General features: G+C 44.1%; 2 protein-coding genes across 7 annotated transcripts in view; one reads left to right on the top strand and one right to left on the bottom strand.

Moving 5' to 3' along the window:
* The first annotated feature begins 8590 nt into the window (after window positions 1-8590).
* Window positions 8591-18661, top strand: LOC139573119 (catenin beta-1). 6 transcript variants are annotated; one of them, XM_071396225.1, is made up of 17 exons: window positions 8656-8825; window positions 12438-12488; window positions 12611-12835; window positions 13022-13275; window positions 13397-13635; window positions 14109-14310; window positions 14448-14592; window positions 14764-14867; window positions 14984-15013; window positions 15271-15609; window positions 15775-15933; window positions 16047-16166; window positions 16286-16436; window positions 16683-16804; window positions 17137-17197; window positions 17544-17768; window positions 17938-18661. In XM_071396225.1, the coding sequence occupies exons 2-16, from the start codon at window positions 12476-12478 to the stop codon at window positions 17750-17752; spliced, it is 2373 nt and encodes a 790-aa protein (XP_071252326.1). In that variant the 5' UTR covers window positions 8656-8825; window positions 12438-12475; the 3' UTR covers window positions 17753-17768; window positions 17938-18661. The 6 variants fall into 6 exon arrangements, with proteins under 6 accessions (XP_071252330.1, XP_071252331.1, XP_071252326.1 ...); XM_071396226.1 differs by lacking the exon at window positions 8656-8825 and adding an exon at window positions 9772-10180; XM_071396227.1 differs by lacking the exon at window positions 8656-8825 and adding an exon at window positions 9772-10149.
* Window positions 17936-27078, bottom strand: part of ulk4 (unc-51 like kinase 4) — a 186465-nt gene continuing 177322 nt past the window's right edge. Inside the window, exons 36-37 of the mRNA XM_071396224.1 lie at window positions 19909-19997; window positions 17936-18968 (exon numbers count right to left, since the gene is read on the bottom strand). Coding sequence (XP_071252325.1) covers window positions 18905-18968; window positions 19909-19997 — 153 coding nt within the window. The 3' untranslated portion in view covers window positions 17936-18904. The remainder of the gene's footprint in view (window positions 18969-19908; window positions 19998-27078) is intronic.

Here is a 27078-nt window from a genome sequence, read left to right on the forward strand (position 1 = left end):
AAAAGAATGATATTCTGTGTCTGACTAAAACACTGCAAAAGAGGACTTTAAATAGATCATGGCCAGTCTTTGTCCCCTAAATGGATTAAAAAACTGTCCAGACAGACAAGAGCGCCTAAATCCAACCATTGTTCATGTGTGCGCTTCATTGTAACCTCAGGAGTACATATTGTATAAAAGGTACCTTACTGGAACCCCTTTCCAACGGATCTGAAACAGCCCAGGCAGTGAGATGGCCTTGTAACTTCTGTTATAGACAACAGAACTGTTGATTGATGCTCAATGGAGTTAGGTGTCTGAATATCATTGATCACCGCTTTACTAAACAGGATAAACATCTTAGTTCTACATATCTGTTAAATATGCCATGGTCTAGTGATTGTGTCTCAGAGCATGGGAAATGTTATATCTATATAACATTTTATATCTATATCCATATCTACACTAATTTATCTGAAATAGAGAATCATATATACTGTGACCTGGTGATAGGTTTTCACAGCAACCAAAATCATTGTCATTTTTATTTCACAATGGGAAAAAGAGCTACTGACTGAATGATGCAAAGCGTGTTCGATTGAATCCCTTTATTTATAAATTGTTTATTTCTTATTATATTTTGTTGTCATAATAATAATATGTTAGACCTGTAGAATAAATGTCTTGCATTGCAAATTCTGCAATGTTAATTCATGTCAATACTGAAAAGATCATCAATTTCAGCAGCAGACCATATTCATTTCCACTGCTTAACCTTGCATCAATGGAAAAATTGAAATATGGTCATTTGAGTGCCATTTAACTAATATATTTGATCTAAAAAAACAAAGTCTACACAGTAAAATACTACAAATTAATAGTTGTTATTTTACATACAGATATATGTATTTACATTTTTGTTATCTTAACATTTATCCTCTTTAATTCCGATAATGGATCGAAATATTGATGTTAGATATCTTTGTCTATAACAGGTACATTTGTTATGCTTTTTCTTTCTATTTTCAGGGTTGATCTAATGTGATAAAGACAGAGAAACATGGCCGTTTCAGGGTTGATCTAATGTGATAAAGACATGATGAAGCATGGCCGTTTTCAGGGTTTACATGGCCGTTTCAGGGTTGATCTAATGTGATAAAGACAGAGAAACATGGCCGTTTCAGGGTTGATCTAATGTGATAAAGACAGAGAAACATGGCCGTGTCAGGGTTGATCTAATGTGATAAAGACAGAGCAACATGGCCGTTTCAGGGTTTATCTAATGTGATAAAGACAGAGAAACATGGCCGTTTCAGGGTTGATCTAATGTGATAAAGAGAGAAACATGGCCGTTTCAGGGTTGATCTAATGTGATAAAGACAGAGCAACATGGCCGTTTCAGGGTTGATCTAATGTGATAAAGACAGAGCAACATGGCCGTTTCAGGGTTGATCTAATGTGATAAAGACAGAGCAACATGGCCGTTTCAGGGTTGATCTAATATGATAAAGACAGAGCAACATGGCCCTTTCAGGGTTGATCTAATGTGATAAAGACAGAGCAACATGGCCGTTTCAGGGTTGATCTAATGTGATAAAGACAGAGCAACATGGCCGTTTCAGGGTTCATCTAATGTGATAAAGACAGAGCAACATGGCCGTTTCAGGGTTGATCTAATGTGATAAAGACAGAGCAACATGGCCGTTTCAGGGTTGATCTAATGTGATAAAGACAGAGCAACATGGCCGTTTCAGGGTTGATCTAATGTGATAAAGACAGAGCAACATGGCCGTTTCAGGGTTGATCTAATATGATAAAGACAGAGCAACATGGCCCTTTCAGGGTTGATCTAATGTGATAAAGACAGAGCAACATGGCCGTTTCAGGGTTGATCTAATGTGATAAAGACAGAGCAACATGGCCGTTTCAGGGTTCATGTAATGTGATAAAGACAGAGCAACATGGCCGTTTCAGGGTTGATCAAATGTGATAAAGACAGAGAAACATGGACGTTTCAGGGTTGATCTAATGTGATAAAGACAGAGCAACATGGCCGTTTCAGGGTTGATCTAATGTGATAAAGACAGAGAAACATGGCCGTTTCAGGGTTGATCTAATGTGATAAAGACAGAGCAACATGGCCATTTCATTGCATTTCCATTTCTAAGAATACCTACAGTTATCAATATCTTTAGAATATTCTGGAGGAACATACTGTAGAGTTGAGGCTGGTGTGATGAACTATCTCTCATCTCGTGGAAATGTAATTCTTCACAGGTTAGGATATTTGTGCACAAATGTGTTTGTCATTGAGTCTTTGCAGGGCGTCAGTCGGTCCAACAACGGAACAGACTCATGTTGTAGGGCTGGATGACCAACACTTTAAGCCGTGGTGTTGAGCCTAACAATAAGGTTCAATACACAAAAGGGGCCGTCGGCTAGTCTGACATTGTTGTCTAAGCAGCTTTACAAAGAAAGGATATTTGTAGAGACTTTTGCATCTGAGTTGTCAGAAGTGACACTGCGCTAGCAGTATTGTAAGACACCAACTCTGAAAAGGGTTGGCTAGTCAGAAGAATTACATCCTATTTAAGTCTATTTGATATTATGTTGATGACCTTGAATATGTTGCTTGTATTTATACTTACACAGGCAGAATTATATAGTACAAGTGAATATGACTTATTTATTAACAGCCACAGGTGTATACTGTAGGTACAGGCAGTTACATGGCATATATGGCTTGCTAATACTGTTGTTGAAGTCATTTTATTTTCATCAGATTTAGAACAATAGACTAAATCACAAGAATAGTATGTTTAATCAAATATCCACTTAACTATTTCCCCCTACATATTTTAAGGGCATTTGTGTCAATACTCCTTAGAGTAGTGAGAGGAGGTAGAGCTAGTCACTCTAAACCATTCTGTGTTTTTATTTGACCATTGGGAAAAATAACTACACCGGTTCCATTCAATTGAGCCCTCAGTATTTCTGTCTCCAGAAGTAGGAAGTCAAAAATAACATGTATTTCCTGAACATAGCTCTATTATTAAAATCAAATCAAATCTCATTTTATGGGTCACATGCACATACTTAGCAGATGTTATTGCGGGTGTAGTGAAAGGCTTGTGTACCTAACTCCAACAGTGCAGTAGTATCTAGTAGTGACTAGCTATAGCTCAATGCAACAATACATAACATCTAAAAGTAAAAGAATGGAATTAAGAAATATATAAATATTTAAACGAGCAATGTCAGAGTGGCATAGACTAAAATACAGTCGAATAGCATACAGTATATACATATGAGACGAGTAAAGCAGTATATAAACATTATTAGCATGAATATTATTAAGTGACTAGTGTTCCATTATTAAAGTGACCCGTGATTCCATGTCTACGTACATAGGGAGCCTCTAAGGTGCAGGGTTGAGTAACTGGGTGGTTTAAGTCATTAATTGTAGCGTGAGTGTAATGACGTACACATCCAGTAGGTAGTGTAAATATTTCTATATTTCATAAAGACATACTGCACGTAGGTACTCTACTTTATGACATTGGAGACCCTATATAAATCTTATTACTCAAAGTCAAATTCAAAATGACTTTTATTTCCTGAGAGGGAACGTCATGTGTGTTGATGGATTGCTACATACAAGACATAACAACATAGAACACAAAACATGTACAGTAAAAAGGATTGGAAGCTTTATATGCAATCATAGGATATATATATATATTATTTTTTTTTACCTTTATTTATCATGGCAAGACAGTTATATATATATATATGCATATTTACAATACAAATAAATAAATACTTCAAGAGTTGAGCAGTTTGATAGACGTTGGCACCAAACTAGATGCTGCTTAGGTTTATATAGGAGAGCTGTATAGCTGTGACTGGAGGGTAGGGGGCTATGCTAGTCATTCAGTGTGTTAAGTCAAAGGATATTTGTTCCCCCTTCTTTCTCACTCTTTTTTTGTAGATGTCACTGAGGGGTTCCTGGCAAGTTTCTCCAATGACCTTTCCACTGATTCTCACCTCTATTAAAGATTTATACATTGAATTATTTAACACATTGGAACTTCATACTATGATAAACAATAACTACCCATTGCTAGCAGTATTTATTTTATTTTATTGTAATCCATATTTTGGATGGAATTGTAATTGTTATTGTAGGTGGGCAATGCAGTACAACGAAGACGTTCATGGATTGTAATGTTAGATGCTGTATTTGTTGTGCTTGACCCATTGTTCTCAACTAGGAGATAGAATCCCCTTTATATTTCCACCCTGCAACAGGACAGGCAGAAGTGTATAATAGTTACTGCCAGTGCCCTCCCTATGTCTGTCTATTACCACTGTGAACAGAGGGACCCAGGGCCCTGGTGGATTGTAATGACATTTGCTGTATTTGTTGAATGTGAACACTTATTTCAACATTATAGGAGTAAGGACAGGTATTTCTTTATTTTTTTACTTGAGTTTATTTTAGTAAATACTTTCTTAACACTTATTTTTCTTAAAACTGCAATGTTGGTTAAGGGCTTGTAAGTAAGAAATTCACTGTAAGGTGAAACACCTGTTGTATTCGGCAAATGGGACAAACAAAATGTAATTAGATTTTTTTTTTGAGATAGAAATGTATTGTATCCCCCTCATGTCTACATGTTACAGAGGAACCCAGGGCCCTGGTGGCTCACCTTGCCTTGCACCTACTACTATTGTCTCTGCAAGGATGTAGGATCAGGCCCTTTGGCTGAGTAGAGGTCAGGGGACACAATCCTATGTGCATACAAGTGGGTTTAAAGTGCCCCCTCCTTTCACAGAGGAAGAAAAGAGACCCTCCCCTCAGCATATAGCATCAATTCCAGCAGCTTCCCAAGGGATCAAGTTCTTTCTCTTGCATCCGGGTGCTGTTCCTCTCGCTCTCTTGCTCTCTCTCACTTTCTCACAGACACACACACACAGCCTAATGTAACCAATCACAACAGAGCTCGATGAGTAACCCCAGCCTTTCGTAAGCCCTCCTGGCAGTGACTGAGACCTGTAACTTCCCCAATACACGTGAACCCATTGGGAGAGAATAGGCTTTGCACATGTAATCCTTGTCTCTATGTTTATTTTTGGTGCATAGACTCTTTCCTTCAGCGGGGAGAATGTGTGCTTAAAATGAGGCGTAGTGATTCCCAACCACGCAAGATGAATCTGCACTGTGTGTGTGTGTGTGTGTGTGTGTGTGTGTGTGTGTGTGTGTGTGTGTGTGTGTGTGTGTGTGTGTGTGTGTGTGTGTGTGTGTGTGTGTGTGTGTGTGTGTGTGTGTGTGAGCATGTGCGTGTGTGTGTGTGAGCATGTGCGTGTGTGATTTATACCAATGTACTGTAATGACAATCTAACTATTGTGGGAAGGGATTCAAATGAAATATCTCAATATTCATGTAGTATTGAAAAGCACATTTCAAGTACTCCTGATAATCTGGTAATACAAATATAGATAATTTTAACAAAATGAAAGGGTGCAGGAACAATAGTTATATTTTTTCCCATAGTACACGTTTCTCACAATATGCAACATGGTCATGATTGAATCTTTCCCAACAAGTATTATTATGTTACTGTATATTTTTTATTACACAGATTACACTCTGAATATTTTCCCACATCATTGCCTTAGTTTTCAACACAAACAATTCAAATCAGACAAGTGTCAGTGGTATTTCTCTGAAATTCTATCCTCCATTATGAGTGTTTTGTCAAAGTAACTCCCACAAACCATATAGAACCAGTTGACGGCTTGACAATGCCTCTTTGTCATTGGATAATTTGATCAATAATCATAGTATGCACCTTCTTTTTTTTTCTCTCGAAGAGCTACTGTTTTCAGAAATATGTACATTTCTGAAGATTCCTATTGTGGATCTGAAAATCTATGTGTTATGCACTTATTATCATAGTAATTGAAATATACTATATGCACTTTGTCTATTTATGATTTATCAGTGGGTTTCACAGTAACAGTATTTTGAATTGTTTTATTTCTAAATTAAATGTAATTATTTTCTTTAAGGACCAGTGAAGTCACCATGCGGTAAATTGGTTAATAGACCAATAACAAAGAGTTCCAAACCTCTGCCAATAACAGCTAGTTTTCTGTTTTCCCCTCCCCACTCAGACCACTCCCAGACAGTCCTAGCTAAATTCTTGCTTGAGAAATTGTTTTTTGCTAAAAAGCTGTTTTGGTCCATTTGAATGGAAATCTATTACAATAAGGTACTTAATTGTTACCCAGAAATTATTTGATATTGATTTAAAAATGGCTGCATTGGGCCTTCAATATAATTGTTTTGCCTTGGAATCTACATTTACAATAATGTACTGTTATCCATTCAGACCATGCATATTGACTTGGATACTGAATATAATGTCTTAACGTTTACACCCTGACTGTTCATCAGAACGTATTGAGGTCAAAACAAATCTACAGGATTTATTTGGGAACAAATGTAATTTATCACTGATGTAATTCTAGTAATATTTCTGTATAAACGATCGTTGGCATGTCACATCTAGGCCTATTGTTCAATATATATTCCTGCCAATATAATTCCCTTAAAAACAATATTGTAAATAAAGATGTGAAACAAATCTCTGTGTCCACATAATAATGTCACCTGAAGGGTATCTATAAGAGAGAGTTGTTTTGGTCAGGTAAGTACTACACTTAATAAAGTACTGACAAAGGCCCAACATTTGGGGTCACATTTGGCAAACCTTTGCTCCCAGTAAACTGAGACCCTGCTTTATTTTTGGACAGGAATCCTCCTGACCATGAAAGTTTTGGTAAGAAAGTCTACTGCAGTGCCTTGATGGACATATTTTGCAGAGAGTATAGTTGTTACTGTACATAATTTTAGATTCTCATGCAATTAACAACTCATTCCTTGTGTGAATCTAATTTATTTATTTCATTGTCCATTTAAAAAAAAAATCATTTCAGATATGAGTCTCTATTTTTTTTTTTTTTTTTTTACATTAGACTAGAATTGATTGCATTGAAATGGAATTGACACCAACCCTGTAAAACATCCATGATTAAACCCATTTTTCATGAGCTGAAATAAAAGATCCCAGAAATTTTCCCTATGCACAAAAAACGTATTTCTCTCAAACGCTGTGCACAAATTTGTTCTCATCCCTGTTAGTGAGCATTTCTCGTTTGCCAAAATAATACATCTACCTGACAGGTGTGACATATCAAGGAGCTGATTTAACGGCATGATCATGACACAGGTGCACCTTGTGCTGGGGACAATAAAAGGTCACCTATGTCGTCCCAGGCCCACCCATGGCTGTGCCCCTGTCCAGTCATGTGAAATCCATAGATTAGGGCGTAATTTATTTATTTTAATTGACGGATTTCCTTCTATAAACTGTAACTCAGTAAAATCTTTTAAATGGTTGTGTTTATATTTTTGTTCAGTATTTATTGCACTTTATTGCCACATTTTTTTCTGATTGCAGCTTCCTTGTGGGGAATATTAATCTTCTAGGATGTTATTCACAAAGGGATATTCAGGTATACTATATCTATATCTATCTCAAGGCCATCAGACTGCTAAACAGTCTGACCCAATCACTGGCCACTTTAATAAATGGATCACTAGTCACTTTAAACAATGCCACATTAAATAATGCCACTTTATTAATGTTTACATATCTTACATTACTCACATCATATGTATATACTGTATTTTATACCATCTATAGCACCTTGACTATACCACTCAGCCACCACTCACCCATATATTTATATGTACACATTGTCATTCACCCCTTTAGATTTGTGTGTATTAGGTAGTTGTTAGATATTACTGCACTGTCGGAACTAGAAGCACAAGCATTTCGCTACACTCGCATGATCTGCTAACCATGTGTATGTGATCAATACAATTTGATTTGTCTGATAAAGTATTCAGTACTAGATAAACATGACACAATGTTGTGGAAAATATAGAAAGGAAATCAAGGTGATCATAAAACCATCATGTATCTTGAGTCATGACTGTCGCAACATTATATGGAATCAGGTGAATCATTTTGAAAAAAATAAACAGCTCCTACACACACTACATTCCAAATACCCTTAGTATATTCTGAGCAGTGCCTAGGCTAGAGATAAGCTATTTTCAGATATGCAGTAGAACTAAATGCCTTTGAGAACGTTTTCAGTATACCATTGTGAATGTCTCTTTAGTAAATTCAGTTGAAACAATAAGCTGTCCGTTTTAAGATTCCGTACAGAAGTACTGCAATTTTTTGAAAATTATGTTATGTCCATTGAAGAAATTTGCAGTCCAATCCATAGATGCATTCCTGGTCTTCATCCTAATTTATGGAAAGGTACACTACCGGAACTTCATACCATCTGGATTCATACGCCGATTTTATGATCAGGATTTGTTCTTTCCTTTTATGAAATACAATACATTATAGTTGTATGAAGTTGTTTTAAGATTGTTTCTAATATACATATATATATATAACGGACTTCACTTTGATAATTTGATAAAGACCATGATATGGTCTCTATTTTATTCCTACATGCGGAAGGATAGAGTTGCCACATAATTGTAATTCGGTCTATTACAGTGCGACGCCATCTTAAACCCAATGATTCAACAGCAGTAGCCAAGTTGTTCCTTGACTGCTGAGGGGGTAGTCGAAGGAATCGCTTGTGATTGTAATTTTAACGTATTTTTTTATTATTTTTTCTCCCCACGAGGCGTTGGTTTTATCCACCTAAACGCGAGGAGACCGATTTGTGGCTTTTGACAAGGGTAGGCATCTTCGTTCATTTTTATATATTTTTTATTTGGATTTGACATCGAATGTATTGCGTTGCATTTGGTAGCTAGCTAAGTTAGCTAGTTTGTAGGCAAATGTTTTCCGCAGTCCAAAGGCGGTGGCAAGCAATCTGAATATCAGCGCATCGTGATCACGACAACTGGAGTCGTACAGAATTGATTGGAATTCACAAATACAGTTTTATCAGAAACGAATTGAATTCCTCTTTAGCCAGCTAGCCATGGTGGTAGCAGGCTGCGCCATGGCCCGGACACTCCCCGCTAGCTAGCGTTTGCTAGCTGCCGTAAACGAGGTGATTTGCTAGTTAGCTAGGTCAACATTCCGTCGCTCTGACTCATGTTAGTGGTCGTGAGAAACAACTGTCTAGTTAGCAACTATTGATACAGCTGCCTGGAACGTTTTTCCCTGTTGCTTTTCAATTGTTCAATTGGCTTGAACTGGGAGACGTTTAAGGAACGTTAGCAAGCTTAAGACTGAGGGAGAGAACATTTTTCAATCAAGCAGCTAACGTTGGCTGGCTAACTAGATAATAGTAAAAGGTTCCATTTTTGCTAGTGTCACTAGCTACGTCGAAATGGATGGCAGTAGCGCAAACACTATCCCACGTCCAACAGTAACTCTAAATTCATCAACTGATTTTATTGTAAATAAAGTAACGTAATTTAAATGTAAGATGCCCATTGTAACTAAGTGGATTTGTTAGCTAACATTATCAAAGTCAACAAATATTGCTTAATTTCATAAAACGTGATATTGCTGTCAATAAATCAAGTTTTGTTTTAGGAACTGGGTAAAACTGTTTTACTCTTCGTCAATTTAAACAAAGACCGACAAATTCCTTAGCCGTTGTGATTTGAGAGGATGTTGAGGAGGAGCTTGACTGAAATTTGAGTCGTTGTTGCTCATCGGAAATTCGGGCAGACTGAAGTGGACTTGGTTGTATGTGGGGGTGGGGAGCTAGCTCGATGGTGGAAGATTTTTCTGCCCTTGCCACTAATTTCTAGTGAAACACAGCGGAACGTACGTTACTCCGGAAATACCCCAAAAAGAACCCAACGTTGTTTTTAATCGGGATCATCTCTCGCCTGCAAATAATATATTCACGGTGGAGGTGACTTGATGTTTGGAAGAAACGTGCATGATGTCTTTGCCTTGGACATTGTAACGTGTATCTTATTGTTTGTTACGCTACAACATATTGACAAAACAATGACGTTGCCACGGATATTGCCGTGATTCATCTACCCACTAACATTTGCATACTTTCCTGGAGGGTTGGTGGCTTGCTAATTCACAGTAAGTTATCGGAACTTCGGTCTTGAGCAAGGTATGGCACATACTTCTGTGAATTCATTGTTTCTGAGAATGAAATTGGGGTTTTAGAATTCGATGCCGTACTTTTCTTCAACTTTTACAGTAGACGGATGCTGTAAAAGTTGCTGAAAGCAAGGGCATGATTCATGATTGGTTACATGTCTAGCGCAGTTAATAAGAAACCAAGTCTTAAGTCAAATCCAGAAACGGTTAAATTCGTTGCAAGAGTTCCAGTCAATTTGCTTGGATTTTACTACAGTCAATGACGAGTAGTAGCCTAATACAGTAAACAAGACTTGTTTGCTAAGACAGATGTTTGACATTGTCATGTATTTTCATTAAAATCATCTTTATTGATGGGTGGTTAGTTACAATCTTAACTGCAATTGAATGGCTAAAGGCTCTAAGAGAATTTGGCCATGGTAGTATGCACAGTAGGCCAAACTGTGGACCAGGAATTAGTATTTGTGACTGCTGACCATGCACATTGCTCTGAGGGGGAGATATTGTGGTCTCAAATTCGGCTCACAATACAGCAGCTACCAAGCTTTCTCTGGTGGTTTCTCTGACAGCCATGTTCATATGTTGCTACGTTTAACCTCTATTTAACTTGGCGGTTGTCTTTTTAAACAGATATGGTTAGGGAACTCAAGATTATACAGCTTGGAAATGTTCATTTGTTTTGCTTATGATCTCCTCTGAATTTCTCAATTGCTTTCCATATGTTTACCATTATGTCCGTAGGCTTAGTTGTATCCTAGATAGGCAACATTTGCAAATTCATCTATGTTCCTCGAACTGTCGCTCTTCTGGTGCTCTAGGAGTCCATGTCCCTTGAAACAGAGCCTATTAGGTCCCGGTGTCTTTAGCCCAGGGCAATATAGTAGTGTTTTCAGTCAGACTCCCTCCACCACACGTCTGTTTTGACTACTAGCCGTTTAGTGCATGCATTGCAAGCAGATGTGCTGAATAATATCCATAGAAACTGTGAGTGACTTAAACATGGGTATGAGGACAAGTATCCCATCATAGCCCCTTTGAAAAGTACAGCCTCCTACTCTGTGATTCATACTGCTTTACAGTTTAAATTGAAGCAATCAGATTGAATTGCCAGGGATGGTTTTGGATATTGATTGGTTTGCTGCAGTTTATTAAACTGACTCATTGTCTGCTGCTGGGTTCTGATAATGACCCAAATTAGGGTAGTGAGCAACGCTAACTGTCTGTCTTGCCATCTGACTCCGTACTGCTCTGCGTGTGGGTTTTAACTTGCCCACCAGAGGGTCTGGTGATACTGGGAGATCCTGTTTTTTTGGGGGTAGAAATAACTATAATTTGAGTGGAATTCATTACACTTTCTTGTATAAACTAAAACACAGTTGTGATATCTCGGCCTTGTGTCCTGCTAATGCTGTAGCAAGGTGTTTTGTTGGGCTGGGAGGATACCAGTGTTGCAAAATAAAAATGTTCACGTCAAACACAACGCACAAGTTTTGGTCCTTAAAAAAGTATGTAAAATATTGTGTGCTATAGCTTGGAAAATACATGTGACTTTGGATGGCATATTTGTTTCCAACATTATGTCTTTTTTCCTAAATATTAAATCGGCTTCATATTTAGTTTCCTTGCCACGATACTTGTATGGTGATACTGGTATCCTCACGGCCCTAGTGTTTTGCATTGGATCTGTCTGAGGGATCATGTTATATTCATTGGTTGAGGGGGTCATAGTTTTGTTTTTACATCACTGTCACTTGTGAAGCTAAAGGATTTTGATAGCTCCGTATTTCCTCACGGTGCTTTATAGTTCAGTTTGTCCTATTAAAAAAAAAATATATATATAATGTATGTTTGAAGTAAATATTTCAGCTTTTATTTGGAGTTGTCTGAAATGTGGTGTAGGGTCGAAAAGGGTCTAAAAGAACTCTTTGGAATTCTTGTTTATTACTCCAAGGGACTGTACTTAACAGATTGTCTTCATTTGAGGATGTGCTACCAATCTGCCATTTTTTTTGTTGTCTCTGAAGTCCCAACCCCCGTTCTGTTTTTATTTGGCCTCCATTAGTTTAGCTGGCAAGTTAGTGCTTCATACATTTAGCCATTAAGTTAGCAGTTCATTTGATGTCTAGGTAATGCAGCCCTGATTCTGTTTATTCCCTCTGCTGGAATTTAGCTGGTCCAATGAAAAGGTTGCTTTGTGCTATTTGTTTTGGCATGAGCTGAGGTGGAAACGACTATATGAATGAACTTTGCTGTTCTGTTACTTTCAGATCTGGAAGCTGTGCAGGCTGTGGTTTTTGAAAGTAACATGGCTTCCCAGTGTAAGTATTCAGCTTTTTAGAATAACTTAAACATTGCTACCACTGATTTTTAATTCAACGGTGTTCCTCTCTGGTTGAACTGCCTCCAAGTAACCTAACGCTGGTTGTTTTCTAATGTCTAGCTGATCTGATGGAGCTGGACATGGCCATGGAGCCTGACCGGAAGGCTGCAGTGAGCCACTGGCAGCAGCAGTCGTACTTGGACTCTGGTATCCACTCAGGGGCTACCACCACCGCCCCCTCCCTGAGTGGAAAGGGCAACCCAGAAGAAGAGGATGTGGATAACCAGGTGCTGTACGAGTGGGAGCAGGGCTTCTCTCAGTCCTTCACACAAGACCAAGTGTCAGGTAAAAATAATTACACTACAATACCATGGGGATGCTTGACTGGGATTTTGAACATGTCACATGGTATGAAGTCAATGGATAGTAGTTAATACTTCATTCTACTGACAAACCTCAGCTTTGGCTCCTCTTTAGAGGCATCTGGCCACCATCTTAGAGAAGTGGCTCTGACCTAACCTCTCTCTCCAGACATTGACGGGCAGTATGCCATGACCAGAGCCCAGAGGGTGCGTGCTGCCATGTTTCCAGAGACCCTGGATGAGGGCATGCAGCTCCCCTCCACCCAGTTTGATGGGGCCCACCCCACCAACGTGCAGCGGCTGGCTGAGCCCTCTCAGATGCTGAAGCATGCCGTGGTGAACCTCATCAACTACCAGGATGACGCCGAGCTGGCCACGCGCGCCATCCCTGAGCTGACCAAACTACTCAACGACGAGGACCAGGTGCGTATAGCTAACCCCAACCGGCCCGCTTTGGTCCCCAACTAAGAAATGCACCTGACTTAATGGTGTTAGGTTGTATAGAGTTCTGTCCTGACCTCTTCTCCTGTCTTCATTTCTCCAGGTGGTGGTGAACAAGGCTGCAGTGATGGTGCACCAGCTGTCCAAAAAGGAGGCTAGCCGCCACGCCATCATGCGCTCCCCCCAGATGGTGTCGGCAATCGTGCGCACCATGCAGAACACCAACGATGTGGAGACAGCCCGCTGCACCGCTGGCACCCTGCACAACCTGTCCCACCACAGAGAGGGTCTGCTGGCCATCTTCAAGTCCGGGGGCATCCCTGCCCTTGTCAAAATGCTTGGGTATGTCAGTCAGCCCTTGGACTGTAACCTGACCGGTCTCTTGAGCGTTTCTAAAGAAGTTGTTTTAAGATGGACTGCACAGAATCACTGATCTACAAGTCCCCCTGCATCTCACTAACTGTTCATTATGTGGTCAAGATTAGAGATTATGTGCAACGTCTTGCTCTAACTCAGTATTTCCCAAACTGACCACTTTTTTGTTGCTCTAGCGCTACACAGCTGAGGCAGATAACCAACTCATCAAGCTTTGATTATTTTATCAGCTGTCGTGTTACGGCAAAAACCAAAATGTGCACCCCCTTGGGGTCCCCAGGACTGAGTTGGGGGGGAAATGCTGCTCTAACTGTTCCCCCCTCAAACAGCCCTGATTTCTTTAGCTAGTTTCTCTGCCATGTAGTTTGGTGTCACTACAGTTACCTTCCTGTGTGTTCAGTTAGCCTTTGGTACCTTCCAACCTAAAACTGTCTCCTCAGGTCCCCAGTGGACTCGGTGCTGTTCTACGCCATCACCACCCTACACAACCTGCTGCTCCACCAGGAGGGTGCCAAGATGGCTGTGCGCCTGGCCGGGGGCCTGCAGAAAATGGTGGCCTTGCTCAACAAGACAAATGTCAAATTCCTCGCCATCACAACAGATTGCCTTCAGATTCTTGCCTACGGCAACCAAGAAAGCAAGGTAAGGAACTTAAATTAAAATCAGTTTCATTTACTGATCTCTTGGTTTTAGACATCTTTGTTCTGTCCCTTAATTCGGACATTGATTGTGATCCATCTTGGTGTATTTTAAACATCTTTGATGCTACCCCCTCCCAGCTTATCATCCTGGCCAGCGGTGGGCCCCAGGCCCTGGTCAACATCATGAGGACCTACACATATGAAAAGCTGTTGTGGACTACAAGTAGAGTTCTCAAAGTGCTCTCTGTCTGCTCCAGCAACAAGCCTGCCATTGTAGAGGCTGGTACGTACTACCTTCTATTTATGGACCTTTTTTTATTGATTCTGGCTCAGTTAAAAAAAAAACATATTAAATGCATATCGCAAAGTGGGTTCTTATCTTGCTCACTTTAGTTCAGTTGGCTCTCCACTGATACTCACAGTGAGCTGGGCTAAAGGCTGTGTGTTTCTCCAGGTGGTATGCAGGCTCTTGGGCTTCACCTCACAGACCCCAGTCAGAGACTAGTCCAGAACTGCCTGTGGACCCTCAGGAACCTGTCAGACGCTGCCACCAAACAGGTGAGGAGCCGTCCCCCACTAGCACACCTCTGTTCCTCTTTCCTACACCTTTCCTTCCTGAATTCTTCCTACATAAGAGCTCTCTTTCTGTCTCCCTGCCTTTTTCCATGGAGAAGACGACCTTAGCTGAAGTAGATGTGATGCAGGTAAAAGTAGTCCTTCCTGCCTTTCTGTGTTGGAGCTGTGGCTAGTCAGAGCCCACTTCATCTACAGCCCAGCTCATCGTACCCTTAAAGTTCAGCTGACTTACTAAAGGCTCATTAAAGTAAAGCGTTAAACCCACCTGAAGAAGAGGAATTAGTGTAAGCATCTCTCTGAGAAGAAGCGACCAGTGTAAGGCTGTTTGGTGGTTAGCTGTGTTGGTCTGGATGAGACATGCCGGTGTATTCCTTTCCTCTAACAGGAGGGTATGGAAGGTCTGCTGGGGACCCTGGTCCAGCTCCTGGGCTCTGATGACATCAACGTGGTGACGTGTGCTGCCGGCATCCTGTCCAACCTCACCTGCAACAACTACAAGAACAAGATGATGGTGTGTCAGGTTGGGGGGATTGAGGCGCTGGTCCGTACTGTGCTGCGTGCCGGAGACCGCGAGGACATCACTGAGCCGGCCATCTGCGCCCTGCGCCACCTCACCAGCCGCCACCAGGATGCTGAGATGGCCCAGAATGCTGTGCGGCTTCACTACGGCCTGCCTGTGGTGGTCAAGCTGCTGCATCCCCCCTCCCACTGGCCCCTCATCAAGGTAATGTTTGTTTTATGAAAATGGGATGTGGCCAATCAACATTTGTTTCCACATCGGTGTAAGTTAGTAGCAGAACCTTTTCATCTGTAGACTGAGTTCCCTGACTTGGAAATGAGTACTTGTTTATTTAAATTAAATGGTTTAAATGTGATCTCTTCCCTCCAGGCCACTGTGGGCCTAATCCGTAACCTGGCCCTGTGTCCAGCCAACCATGCCCCTCTGCGTGAGCAGGGGGCCATCCCCAGACTGGTGCAGCTGCTGGTCAGAGCCCACCAGGACACCCAGAGACGCACCTCCATGGGAGGCACCCAGCAGCAGTTTGTGGTAAGACACACACAAGCGTAACTTGCACCACACAGTGCATCTGTCTCCCAATAAGCACAGAGGTTTCCACAATGCTCTCTAGTCTCTGAACTAACAGTTGTCCTGCACCACAGGAGGGAGTTCGTATGGAGGAGATCGTGGAGGGCTGTACTGGCGCTCTGCACATCCTGGCTAGAGACGTCCACAACAGAATCGTCATCAGAGGACTCAACACCATTCCACTCTTTGTCCAGGTAAGGCCTCTAAGCAACTTAAATTTACTGCTCCCCACAACTACAGAATTTTGATATTTTTCTTTCCAATTTGAACTACAGACCTTTTTATTTATTTTCTTCCTCTCTTGTTGCTGCAGCTGTTGTATTCTCCCATTGAGAACATTCAGCGTGTGGCTGCAGGAGTTCTGTGTGAGTTGGCCCAGGACAAGGAGGCAGCAGAGGCCATCGAGGCTGAGGGCGCCACCGCCCCCCTCACAGAGCTGCTTCACTCCAGAAACGAGGGCGTGGGTGAGTTAACAGGCCTCAGTCCACAACCATCTCTGTTGGCACCTCAGAACGCTTATGATTGTCTAGCCCACAAATAAATGAAAATGGCTGACATTCTAGAGCTATGCAGGTCTGTCAGTCATGGGAATTCTAGAACATCTATGGTTTAGGCCTCTGTCCAGAGGGATCTGTCTAGCTAGCCGTTGGTGCATTACTTTCTATGGATGGTTAAGTGAGACAACTCAACCCTGTTTGTTCTCTCCTCAGCCACCTATGCTGCTGCAGTTCTGTTCCGTATGTCCGAAGACAAGCCCCAGGACTATAAGAAGCGTCTGTCTGTGGAGCTCACCAGCTCCCTGTTCAGGACGGAGCCTATGACCTGGAACGAGGTGCGCTGCTGTTTAGTCACTTCTGTCTGCTGCATCTCAAATGGCACACGGCCTATGGGCCCTGGTCAAAAGTCGTGCACTATAAAGGGAATAGGGTGCCAATTGGGAAGCAGCCTGGGAGATGCTGGGGAGCCATGCCAAATTACGTGAAGTGTCATACTTTAAAAGAACTTTAAAGTATTAGATGTGCTTGAATCTGGAGCCAGGAGCCCTGTATTCACTAAGGAAGTGTCTTGTGTTCATGGCCCATGACAGAACACCTCAGGGCTGTTAGTGATTACTGACGTGACCCTCGTTCCTGATGTTGTGTTCTCTGGTCCTTCTCTCTCTAGACAGGAGATCTGGGCCTGGACATCGGAGCTCAGGGAGATGCCCTGGGCTACCGGCAGGAAGGTAAGCACTGTCTCATGGTGCCTTGTCCTGGTGTGCAGCTCTCAAACTGCTGCTCACATAACAGCCCAGCTCTCAGCCAGCACCTGGGCTCCTCCAGCAGCAATCCCCTGACACTAACTCCCCCGGCCCTAGTGTGCTAGCTAGCTAAAGCTTGCAACTGGTCAGCAGCACAGCAGTCCACTTTAGCTTGCAGACCAAGTAGTTTGGATTTGTAATGGCTTCGTCTGGATTGGTACTGTGATTGGCTGAGGATTATGATTGGTTGTTTTGATCCTACTACTGTGTGGTGCTTGTGTTAATAAGCTCTAACAAGTGTGTGTGTGTGCTCCATCACTTCCATTGGCAGACCCTAGCTATCGCTCCTTCCACTCTGGGGGATATGGGCAGGACTCCATGGGTATGGACTCCATGATGGACCATGACATGGGTGCCCACCACCCCGGCCCTGAATACCCAGTCGACGGGCTGCCCGACCTGGGCCACGCCCAAGACCTGATCGATGGGCTGCCCCCAGGCGACAGCAATCAGTTGGCTTGGTTTGATACTGACCTGTAAATAGACTACTTTTTAGGTAAGGAGCTGTTAAGACCAGGCACCACGGCTGTGTTTGGCGGTGACAGGCTGGTGCATGCTTGGACTTCTACTACTGTGGCTGAAGTTTCTAACTCTGCTCTACTAGCTTCTCTTCATGCTGTGTGGTCCCATAGTAATGCCGGTGCCTCTCCTCTCCGCCTCTCCAGGTGTATCGTCTGATCTGAATGAACCTGCATTGTGATTTGGCTGGAGAAGTTGCTGGGAGGTTTTTGAAAGTGGGCTAGTATCTCAGAAAGTGCCTGACACACTACTGAAAGCTGAGTTTCCTATGGGAACACGTGGAGTGGAAGTAAAACTTTGTTCTGGTCTTTTGTGGGAGTTAAAACTGCGTTAAAGGAATTCCTGGAGTGGGTTACTCAAAGAAAATGACGCTGAAGAGTGGATCTAAAGATGGAATTTAAAACCCTGGTCTGTATTTTTTTACATTTTATTTTGTATGATTCTTCAGTCTGTAATGGTACTGATATAGCTTGTTATTATACTCACCTGTCTTTTCTGCAGTAATTTGTATCCATTTTAAGTCTCTCTCGTAGTGTTAAGTTATAGTGGTAATGCTCCAATTAAAATGATATGGTGTAGAACACTAATAATCAGTTGAATTGTATTCTGATCAAGTGTAACATTGTGTAGCTTTTGTATAAAACCAAGAATTGGAAATGGTCCAAATATTTTCTTGCTTTAAGTGTGCACTGTTTGTAGTGTCACAACTGTTCCAAAGGGTCTGTGGGGAGGGCAGCGGTTTCTTTTTTTAAATGTCTTTTAGTTGATAGCTGTCCAAGGAGGTGAAAAGAATCTCTTATTGTAGCCTGCTGTGCTTATTGGAGACATGGTCATGACATGGCTAAACAATAAAAATGGACTTTAATTTCAGCTCTGTCTCGGTGGTTTATGGAACTGACTAGTTTTCAGGTCGTTGGGGCAAATGTGTCCTTTGTTTGTACGCAACATCCTTTAAAAAGAAATCTAAAGAATTGTAAAGTGATATTAGAATGGAAAGCACAATGATGCCAGTTTTATTATAGAGCAAGGCACCATAATGGAGACATGGTTGCTGATCACTGTGAATTATGGTCCTTCTAGAAGCCAATCCCTTGTTGCTGATGAATCAACATTCTAGAATCCAATCCCTGTCAGGATCTCCGCTGCCAGTGAAACCACAGCAACATCAGCATGGGACCTGGGAAGAGATGAGGACAATGGACAGATGTGATGAAGATCTCTTCTCCCTAACAACCATTACATGGACAGTTCAACTCCATCAGCAGAGCACTCCATTGTGAAGAACTAGGCTTTGAAAATAGACATACTTTTTGTAGCCTATATTCAATTTCAAACACTGCTCTCATTAGGCTCCATGATAAAGCTGTCATTTCTCCCATCTTCAAAGGCCACATTTTAATTTGGCTACTTGTAGTAGTTGACTAATTCACAATCTTAGATTATGACTGACTTGCCCAATAGAGTCCGACAAGCTATGCACCTCCAGTCCTCTCACACTACAGTGTTCTGTTAGTGGCAATCAGCAGTAGAAACGATGAAGCCGCCCCCCCGGTTCAGTAAAAAGCTTACGGGTGAGGCAGGAGAAATGTAATAACTCAAATTCAGAGCTATGGCTGCAAGGATTGACATCAAAACTATAATTAACAATGAGGCTAGTGTTTATTTGGGGTTCTGATGGGGTAGGACAGTTAGAACAAAGCTCATGAGGCATAAGATGTATGTAGCAACAGCTGATTGCCCTTAAGGATCTCAAAATAAATTCCCCTTGGTTGCCATGGTGAGCGAGGTGGTGACGTAGTCCAGCAGTCACACATGGAGAGAGGTTTGGAATTTCACCGCCACTTTGCCCCAAAACCCAATATTGTCCAAAGCTCTGCTTCATAAGCCTGGCTAGGCAACTTCAAAGGGATTGTTTTTCCATTTCAGAGAGGGAGGCCTCTAGCAGCCCAACAATGGGCCACTATCCCCAGTTCGAGACGCAACAGGCTCAAGGAATCTTTCATCGCACAACCCTGCTATGGCCTCCCACATGAATGGATCAAAGCAGAGCCCCGAGGACAAAGCTGGAGTTCTAGAGAGAGATCAGAGTGGAGACTGGAGAGAGTCTGAATACACACCTGGCAGAATGACTCAGTCTCTGAAGAACATGGACCAGCTCTTGACCCTCAGCCGAGCTGTACCACAAACTGTCTGTAGTAGCTGGGATCTGGGAAAAAAACAAAGACAGAATGACCAAGTACACACTACAAAAACAATGGATCAGGTTTCACAACTCATAGCCTTGGGGTTATATTTCTATAGGATGTAGCCAGGCATAGTTACTACTGAACGAACAGACATTCACTCACTGGCGCTTTAAAAGTTAGCCTACATTGGAGCACACACAAAATGGAGGCAGATAAAGGAGAAATGTCTGTGTGCTAATGGAAAACAGGTGTTGTGTGTTCCCTCCCCTGCCTACTGTTACATTAGAGGCTCCAGCCTTCCGCTCACTGCTCCACAAGCATTTAAAGGCCTCCTACACCGCAGGACCGCAGCAAACCTGGTTTCAAATACAATTTATTTTCCAAATAGTTCAGTGTTTGTTTGAGCATGCCTGGAGAGCCAGATGGGCAGGGTTCTGAAAACTTTTGGGACTATTCTATTGGTTCCCATTGCGCCAGGCAAACTCAATCAAGCTCAGCTAAAGTATTTGAAAGAAAACAAATCCTATTTGAACCCAGGTCTGGTTCACAGGAGTTAGAGTAGACTTCATGTTGGAAAATCAACAGCAGCAGGGAGGCCTCTCTCCCTTTCTGCTGCCCCTTTAGTGACTTCTATCTGGAGCAGGTGCTTTATTACAACACCAGCCCTTTGCATGTGATAACATCTCCTTAGTCCAGCTCAGAAACAGGACGAGGTGGGGAGACAAGGCAGCCAAGGACTGGTTCCCACTTGACAGGAAAGAAAGGAGTGTTTCTGCCTGTGATCTCCAGCTTAGTGTCTAGAGCCTGAGCCCAGGCATGCATGCAGAACAAAGGGGGCTGACTGAGGGAGAGGGGGCTGAGAGGGAGTAAAACCCAGTATAGGGGTTATGGAGCCAGGGCCAGGGGGATCTCAGTATCATCTCTCTGACAATGGAGCCTGGAGCTACGGAGCTTCTCCAACCAAGGCATCCAGGGTCTCTAGTCTCTCCTGTCAACCTGAACTGGGCCACCGGGTGAGGTGAGTGATGCAGTCTGGGAGACTGGGACGCAAGGCTCCATCGCTTCACAGCTTCAAACACAGCATGATCAAAGAGGGAAGGTAGGTTTGGGATTAAGGCAGAGCACAAATTAGAATCTGACGCAAACTTTGCTTGAGGGCGGTCTTAGCTGCAATGGACGCAACCTGACCCCAAAGCTGGCTTTCCAATCCTCTGGGTGAGAAAAGTTCTGTATCAACGCTACTTCAGTTCAGGGCAATGCTCTGGTCCTTCTTGATAATACCCTCTCAGACCATCTCAACCCAGAGAGGTGCTGCCTAGAAGGTGAGTCATTGAGTTGTCAGCGGTTCTCGTGGCCTTGTGTGTAAGCTGCTCTTTTAGTGGGATGGAAAGGTGATGACAAGGCGTCCGTGTTTAATGGATCTGGACGACTAAACCAACTAGCGGGGGTAATTACTCCGCTGGGTTTATGAAGCTGCAAATACATTTTCATTGTAATCTCCTGTGACATCGCCGGCTCCTTCCACTCTGCCAGCAAAGTACCGCCCGTTGCCAGGCAACAGGGTTATGTACCTCAGAGGAGAGACTTTCCCTAATTCTCTGAGCTCCTCTCTCGTCCTATAATTCTATCCGCTGTAATATTGCTTAATACCCCAGCTGTCTACAACCCCACGCTATTCTCCACAACAATACTGTGCTTCTTTTTTTACAGATGTCATAATACAAGTAGAAATAGGCTAGCATTTCCAGGTTCCCTCTTCTTCCCTGGTCCTATTCTTAGTATCCACACTGAGAACACTATCCAAGAGAACTGTATTATTACCAGTAGGTGGCTAGTAGACAACACACCCCCCTTTTACTGAAAGACCCTGCCTGCATGGGTAACAATGTTGAATGAGAAAGCAGCGTAGCTTTCCTTTGTGTGCTATTAAACAGTGTCAGACTAAGCGAATCACTGAAGAACTCTGCTTGGCTACAGTTGTCAGCGCTACACAAACGTGGGAAAGTCTGTTGCGTGCCGTGCAGCAGACAAATTGGAGAGATGGAGGCTTAAAATAGCAGACAGTCACAGCTGGGACTGCTTTTAAACACCTGACCATTAATATGGTCCTCATCTGTGCGTGTGTGTGTGTGTGTGTGTGTGTGTGTGTGTGTGTGTGTGTGTGTGTGTGTGTGTGTGTGTGTGTGTGTGTGTGTGTGTGTGTGTGTGTGAGACAGGGAGAGCCATCAGTGAGATGGAGAGAACATGGGAGAGAGAGAGAGAACAGAAGAGAGAGAGAGTTATGTGGTGGGTGGCTCTGCTGTCCTGAATCCTGACTCCATACTAACAGGTTATCAGATAAACTGGCCAAACTGCATACATCTGATGTATTGTATATCTGTGTTAAGCAGCTTTGGACCACAGCCTCCCCTAAGTCGGGCAAGCCTTTTGCCAGCTCAGAGAGAGATAAACGTTAGAGCAAAACAACAACAACCCAACCCTCCTTCCCGTTCCCTCCTCCTCCTCCTCCTCCTCACTCCCCCATCTCCACAAACAAGTGGATTCTTCAGAATGTTTAATATGCAAACTCAGTCTGGTACATCAAAGCTAACATGGGATGGTAAATCCTAGTCCTTGTAATTACAGAGTGAATTAACATGGTTGTGAAGCTATTAGTAGAACCCATTGACAGATACAGTCTGAGGGGATCTACTTTTAAAAGTCATGTGGACAAGACGAGCAGACGATGTTTTGCTTTATTTCCCCCGTAAGATTAAAGTGAGATCCTCTGTGGTGCTGCTCTTCAATCTGTGTGGAATTTAGCAGATTGGCTTCCAGGAGCAGCTCTCGCATGACGAGTAACCTTGTGTTAGTTCCCAGAGGCAGGAGACCTGGGTTAGAACCCAGCTCGGTCACACCAGCACTCACACACATGTACATGTACCTTGTGTGTTCATGGTATGAATTCAGTTTGATGAACACACGTATGACCTCAGATGGTCTGAGGAGCATCAGTGTGGCCTGTCTCTCTCTGTGGTCCCTGACTGACTGTTGAGATCAGTGTGTTGAGATCAGTGTGTTGAGATCAGTGTGTTGAGCTGCAGCGAAGGGAGAGGGACAGGTCAGGCTCTGCTGCTCTCTACCATGGTCCCACCTACCTCAGCTTAGATCACAGTGTCTGACACACACAGACACTACAGAGACAGAGAGAGACGGAGGCAAATGAGTCAGAACTCAAACACGCCTGGAACATCCAATTACTGGAAGTTTCCTTCTTTTCTGAGGCCCTTTTGTAACCTCAATTCAATTAGTGTTCCAAGTCGTCAAATGAATATTGAAGACGTTTTCAGATTCAATGAATTGAGAAGGCAAGGGCAGAGTGGGCTAGGGGATAAAACATTTGTTAGGCATGCTAATAACTAGTGCTGCTATTCAGCCTCCGTCAGACTACAGACCCAGAGGACTGTCTGTGACCATGGCTGAGACAGTAATGACCAGGTTTTGCCCAAATGAGCAAAATAAAGCCCTGACTTAATTTATTCAGAATACAGGACGTGAACTGTACTACGCACTCACTTCCTACTTCCCACTTCTCTAATTGGCTAGACGCAACCCATCTATCATTATGAGGACTCAGAGGGAGTTCGGGTGCAGGGTAGTGGCAGGGTAGTGGCAACCCACACGTCTTCACTTTGATTGAAAAGATCAAAACGTATTTGATTCCCCTACGTTGTAAAACACACAAACAGGGCTGGATAGTTGTGGTGTGCCTTCATGTGGCCGGTCAAATGGAAAGTATTTTGTTGAAAGAGATTTGCTGCAGCTAAAGACCTGATGACATTTCATGAACTGTCTGGCTCTGTCCCAAATGGCACCCTATTCCCTATACAGCGCAGTACTTGTTACCAGAGGTAGTGCACTATAAAGGGAATAGGGTGCCATTTGAGAAGCTCACCCCTGGCATTCATGAGGCTGTTTACCAACAAGTGAAATCCAGGCCCAGCTCCTGGGATAGATATGTCAGGCAGCAGGCCCAGCTCCAGTCTACAGTACTGGGGATGGATATGTCAGGCTACAGGCAGCAGGCCCAGCTCCAGTCTACAGTACTGGGGATGGATATGTCAGGCAGCAGGCCCAGCTCCAGTCTACAGTAATGGGGATGGATATGTCAGGCTACAGGCAGCAGGTTCAGCTCCAGTCTACAGTACTGGGGATGGATATGTCAGGCAGCAGGCCCAGCTCCAGTCTACAGTACTGGGGATGGATATGTCAGGCTACAGGCAGCAGGTTCAGCTCCAGTCTACAGTACCGGGGATGGATATGTCAGGCTACAGGCAGCAGGTTCAGCTCCAGTCTACAGTACTGGGGATGGATATGTCAGGCTAGCAGGCCCAGCTCCAGTCTACAGTACTGGGGATGGATATGTCAGGTTACAGGTAGCAGGCCCAGTTCCAGTCTACAGTACTGGGGATGGATATGTCAGGCTACAGGCAGCAGGTTCAGCTCCAGTCTACAGTACCGGGGATGGATATGTCAGGCTACAGGCAGCAGGTTCAGCTCCAGTCTACAGTACTGGGGATGGATATGTCAGGCTACAGGCAGCAGGCAGCAGGCCCAGCTCCAGTCTACAGTACTGGGGATGGATATGTCAGGCTACAGGCAGCAGGCCCAGCTCCAGTCTACAGTACTGGGGATGGATATGTCAGGCTACAGGCCCAGCTCCAGTCTACAGTACTGGGGATGGATATGTCAGGCTACAGGCCCAGCTCCAGTCTACAGTACTGGGGATGGATATGTCAGGCTACAGGCAGCAGGTTCAGCTCCAGTCTACAGTACTGGGGATAGATATGTCAGGCTACAGGCAGCAGGCCCAGCTCCAGTCTACAGTACTGGGGATGGATATGTCAGGCTACAGGCAGCAGGCCCAGCTCCAGTCTACAGTACTGGGGATGGATATGTCAGGCTACAGGCCCAGCTCCAGTCTACAGTACTGGGGATGGATATGTCAGGCTACAGGCAGCAGGTTCAGCTCCAGTCTACAGTACTGGGGATAGATATGTCAGGCCACAGGTAGCAGGCCCAGCTCCAGTCTACAGTACTGGGGATGGATATGTCAGGCTACAGGCCCAGCTCCAGTCTACAGTACTGGGGATGGATATGTCAGGCAGCAGGCCCAGCTCCAGTCTACAGTAATGGGGATGGATATGTCAGGCTACAGGCAGCAGGTTCAGCTCCAGTCTACAGTACTGGGGATGGATATGTCAGGCAGCAGGCCCAGCTCCAGTCTACAGTACTGGGGATGGATATGTCAGGCTACAGGCAGCAGGTTCAGCTCCAGTCTACAGTACCGGGGATGGATATGTCAGGCTACAGGCAGCAGGTTCAGCTCCAGTCTACAGTACTGGGGATGGATATGTCAGGCTACAGGCAGCAGGCCCAGCTCCAGTCTACAGTACTGGGGATGGATATGTCAGGCTACAGACAGCAGGCCCAGCTCCAGTCTACAGTACTGGGGATGGATATGTCAGGCTACAGGCAGCAGGTTCAGCTCCAGTCTACAGTACCGGGGATGGATATGTCAGGCTACAGGCAGCAGGTTCAGCTCCAGTCTACAGTACTGGGGATGGATATGTCAGGCTACAGGCAGCAGGCAGCAGGCCCAGCTCCAGTCTACAGTACTGGGGATGGATATGTCAGGCTACAGGCAGCAGGCCCAGCTCCAGTCTACAGTACTGGGGATGGATATGTCAGGCTACAGGCCCAGCTCCAGTCTACAGTACTGGGGATGGATATGTCAGGCTACAGGCCCAGCTCCAGTCTACAGTACTGGGGATGGATATGTCAGGCTACAGGCAGCAGGTTCAGCTCCAGTCTACAGTACTGGGGATAGATATGTCAGGCTACAGGCAGCAGGCCCAGCTCCAGTCTACAGTACTGGGGATGGATATGTCAGGCTACAGGCAGCAGGCCCAGCTCCAGTCTACAGTACTGGGGATGGATATGTCAGGCTACAGGCCCAGCTCCAGTCTACAGTACTGGGGATGGATATGTCAGGCTACAGGCAGCAGGTTCAGCTCCAGTCTACAGTACTGGGGATAGATATGTCAGGCCACAGGTAGCAGGCCCAGCTCCAGTCTACAGTACTGGGGATGGATATGTCAGGCTACAGGCCCAGCTCCAGTCTACAGTACTGGGGACTGATATGTCAGGCTACAGGCAGCAGGCCCAGCTCCAGTCTACAGTACAGAGGATGGATATGTCAGGCTACAGGCAGCAGGCCCAGCTCCAGTCTACAGTACAGAGGATGGATATGTCAGGCTACAGGCAGCAGGCCCAGCTCCAGTCTACAGTACTGAGGATGGATATGTCAGGCTACAGCCTACAGACAGCAGGCCCAGCTCCAGTCTACAGTACTGGGGATGGATATGTCAGGCTACAGGCAGCAGGCCCAGCTCCAGTCTACAGTACTGGGGATGGATATGTCAGGCTACAGGCAGCAGGCCCAGCTCCAGTCTACAGTACTGGGGATGGATATGTCAGGCTGCAGGCCCAGCTCCAGTCTACAGTACTGGGGATGGATATTTCAGGCTACAGGCAGCCTACCCAGCTCCAGTCTACAGTACTGGGGATGGATATGCCAGGCTACAGGCAGCAGGCCCAGCTCCAGTCTACAGTACTGGGGATGGATATGTCAGGCTACAGGCAGCAGGCCCAGCTCCAGTCTACAGTACTGGGGATGGATATGTCAGGCTACAGGCAGCAGGTTCAGCTCCAGTCTACAGTACTGGGGATGGATATGTCAGGCTACAGGCAGCAGGTTCAGCTCCAGTCTACAGTACTGGGGATGGATATGTCAGGCTACAGGCAGCAGGCCCAGCTCCAGTCTACAGTACTGGGGATGGATATGTCAGGCTACAGGTAGCAGGCCCAGCTCCAGTCTACAGTACTGGGGATGGATATGTCAGGCTACAGGTAGCAGGCCCAGCTCCAGTCTACAGTACTGGGGACTGATATGTCAGGCTACAGGCAGCAGGTTCAGCTCCAGTCTACAGTACTGGGGACTGATATGTCAGGCTACAGGCAGCAGGTTCAGCTCCAGTCTACAGTACTGGGGACTGATAT

The sequence above is a fragment of the Salvelinus alpinus genome, chromosome 4 (genome assembly GCF_045679555.1).
Source record: "Salvelinus alpinus chromosome 4, SLU_Salpinus.1, whole genome shotgun sequence".
NCBI lineage: Eukaryota > Metazoa > Chordata > Actinopteri > Salmoniformes > Salmonidae > Salvelinus > Salvelinus alpinus.

Excerpts from the sequence above, each read along its gene's own strand:
- LOC139573119 (XM_071396225.1), top strand. Across the intron at positions 14,311-14,447 it reads ACGGCAACCAAGAAAGCAAG|CTTATCATCCTGGCCAGCGG; the intron begins GTAAGGAACTTA and ends ACCCCCTCCCAG. Across the intron at positions 15,610-15,774 it reads CCCACTGGCCCCTCATCAAG|GCCACTGTGGGCCTAATCCG; the intron begins GTAATGTTTGTT and ends TCTTCCCTCCAG.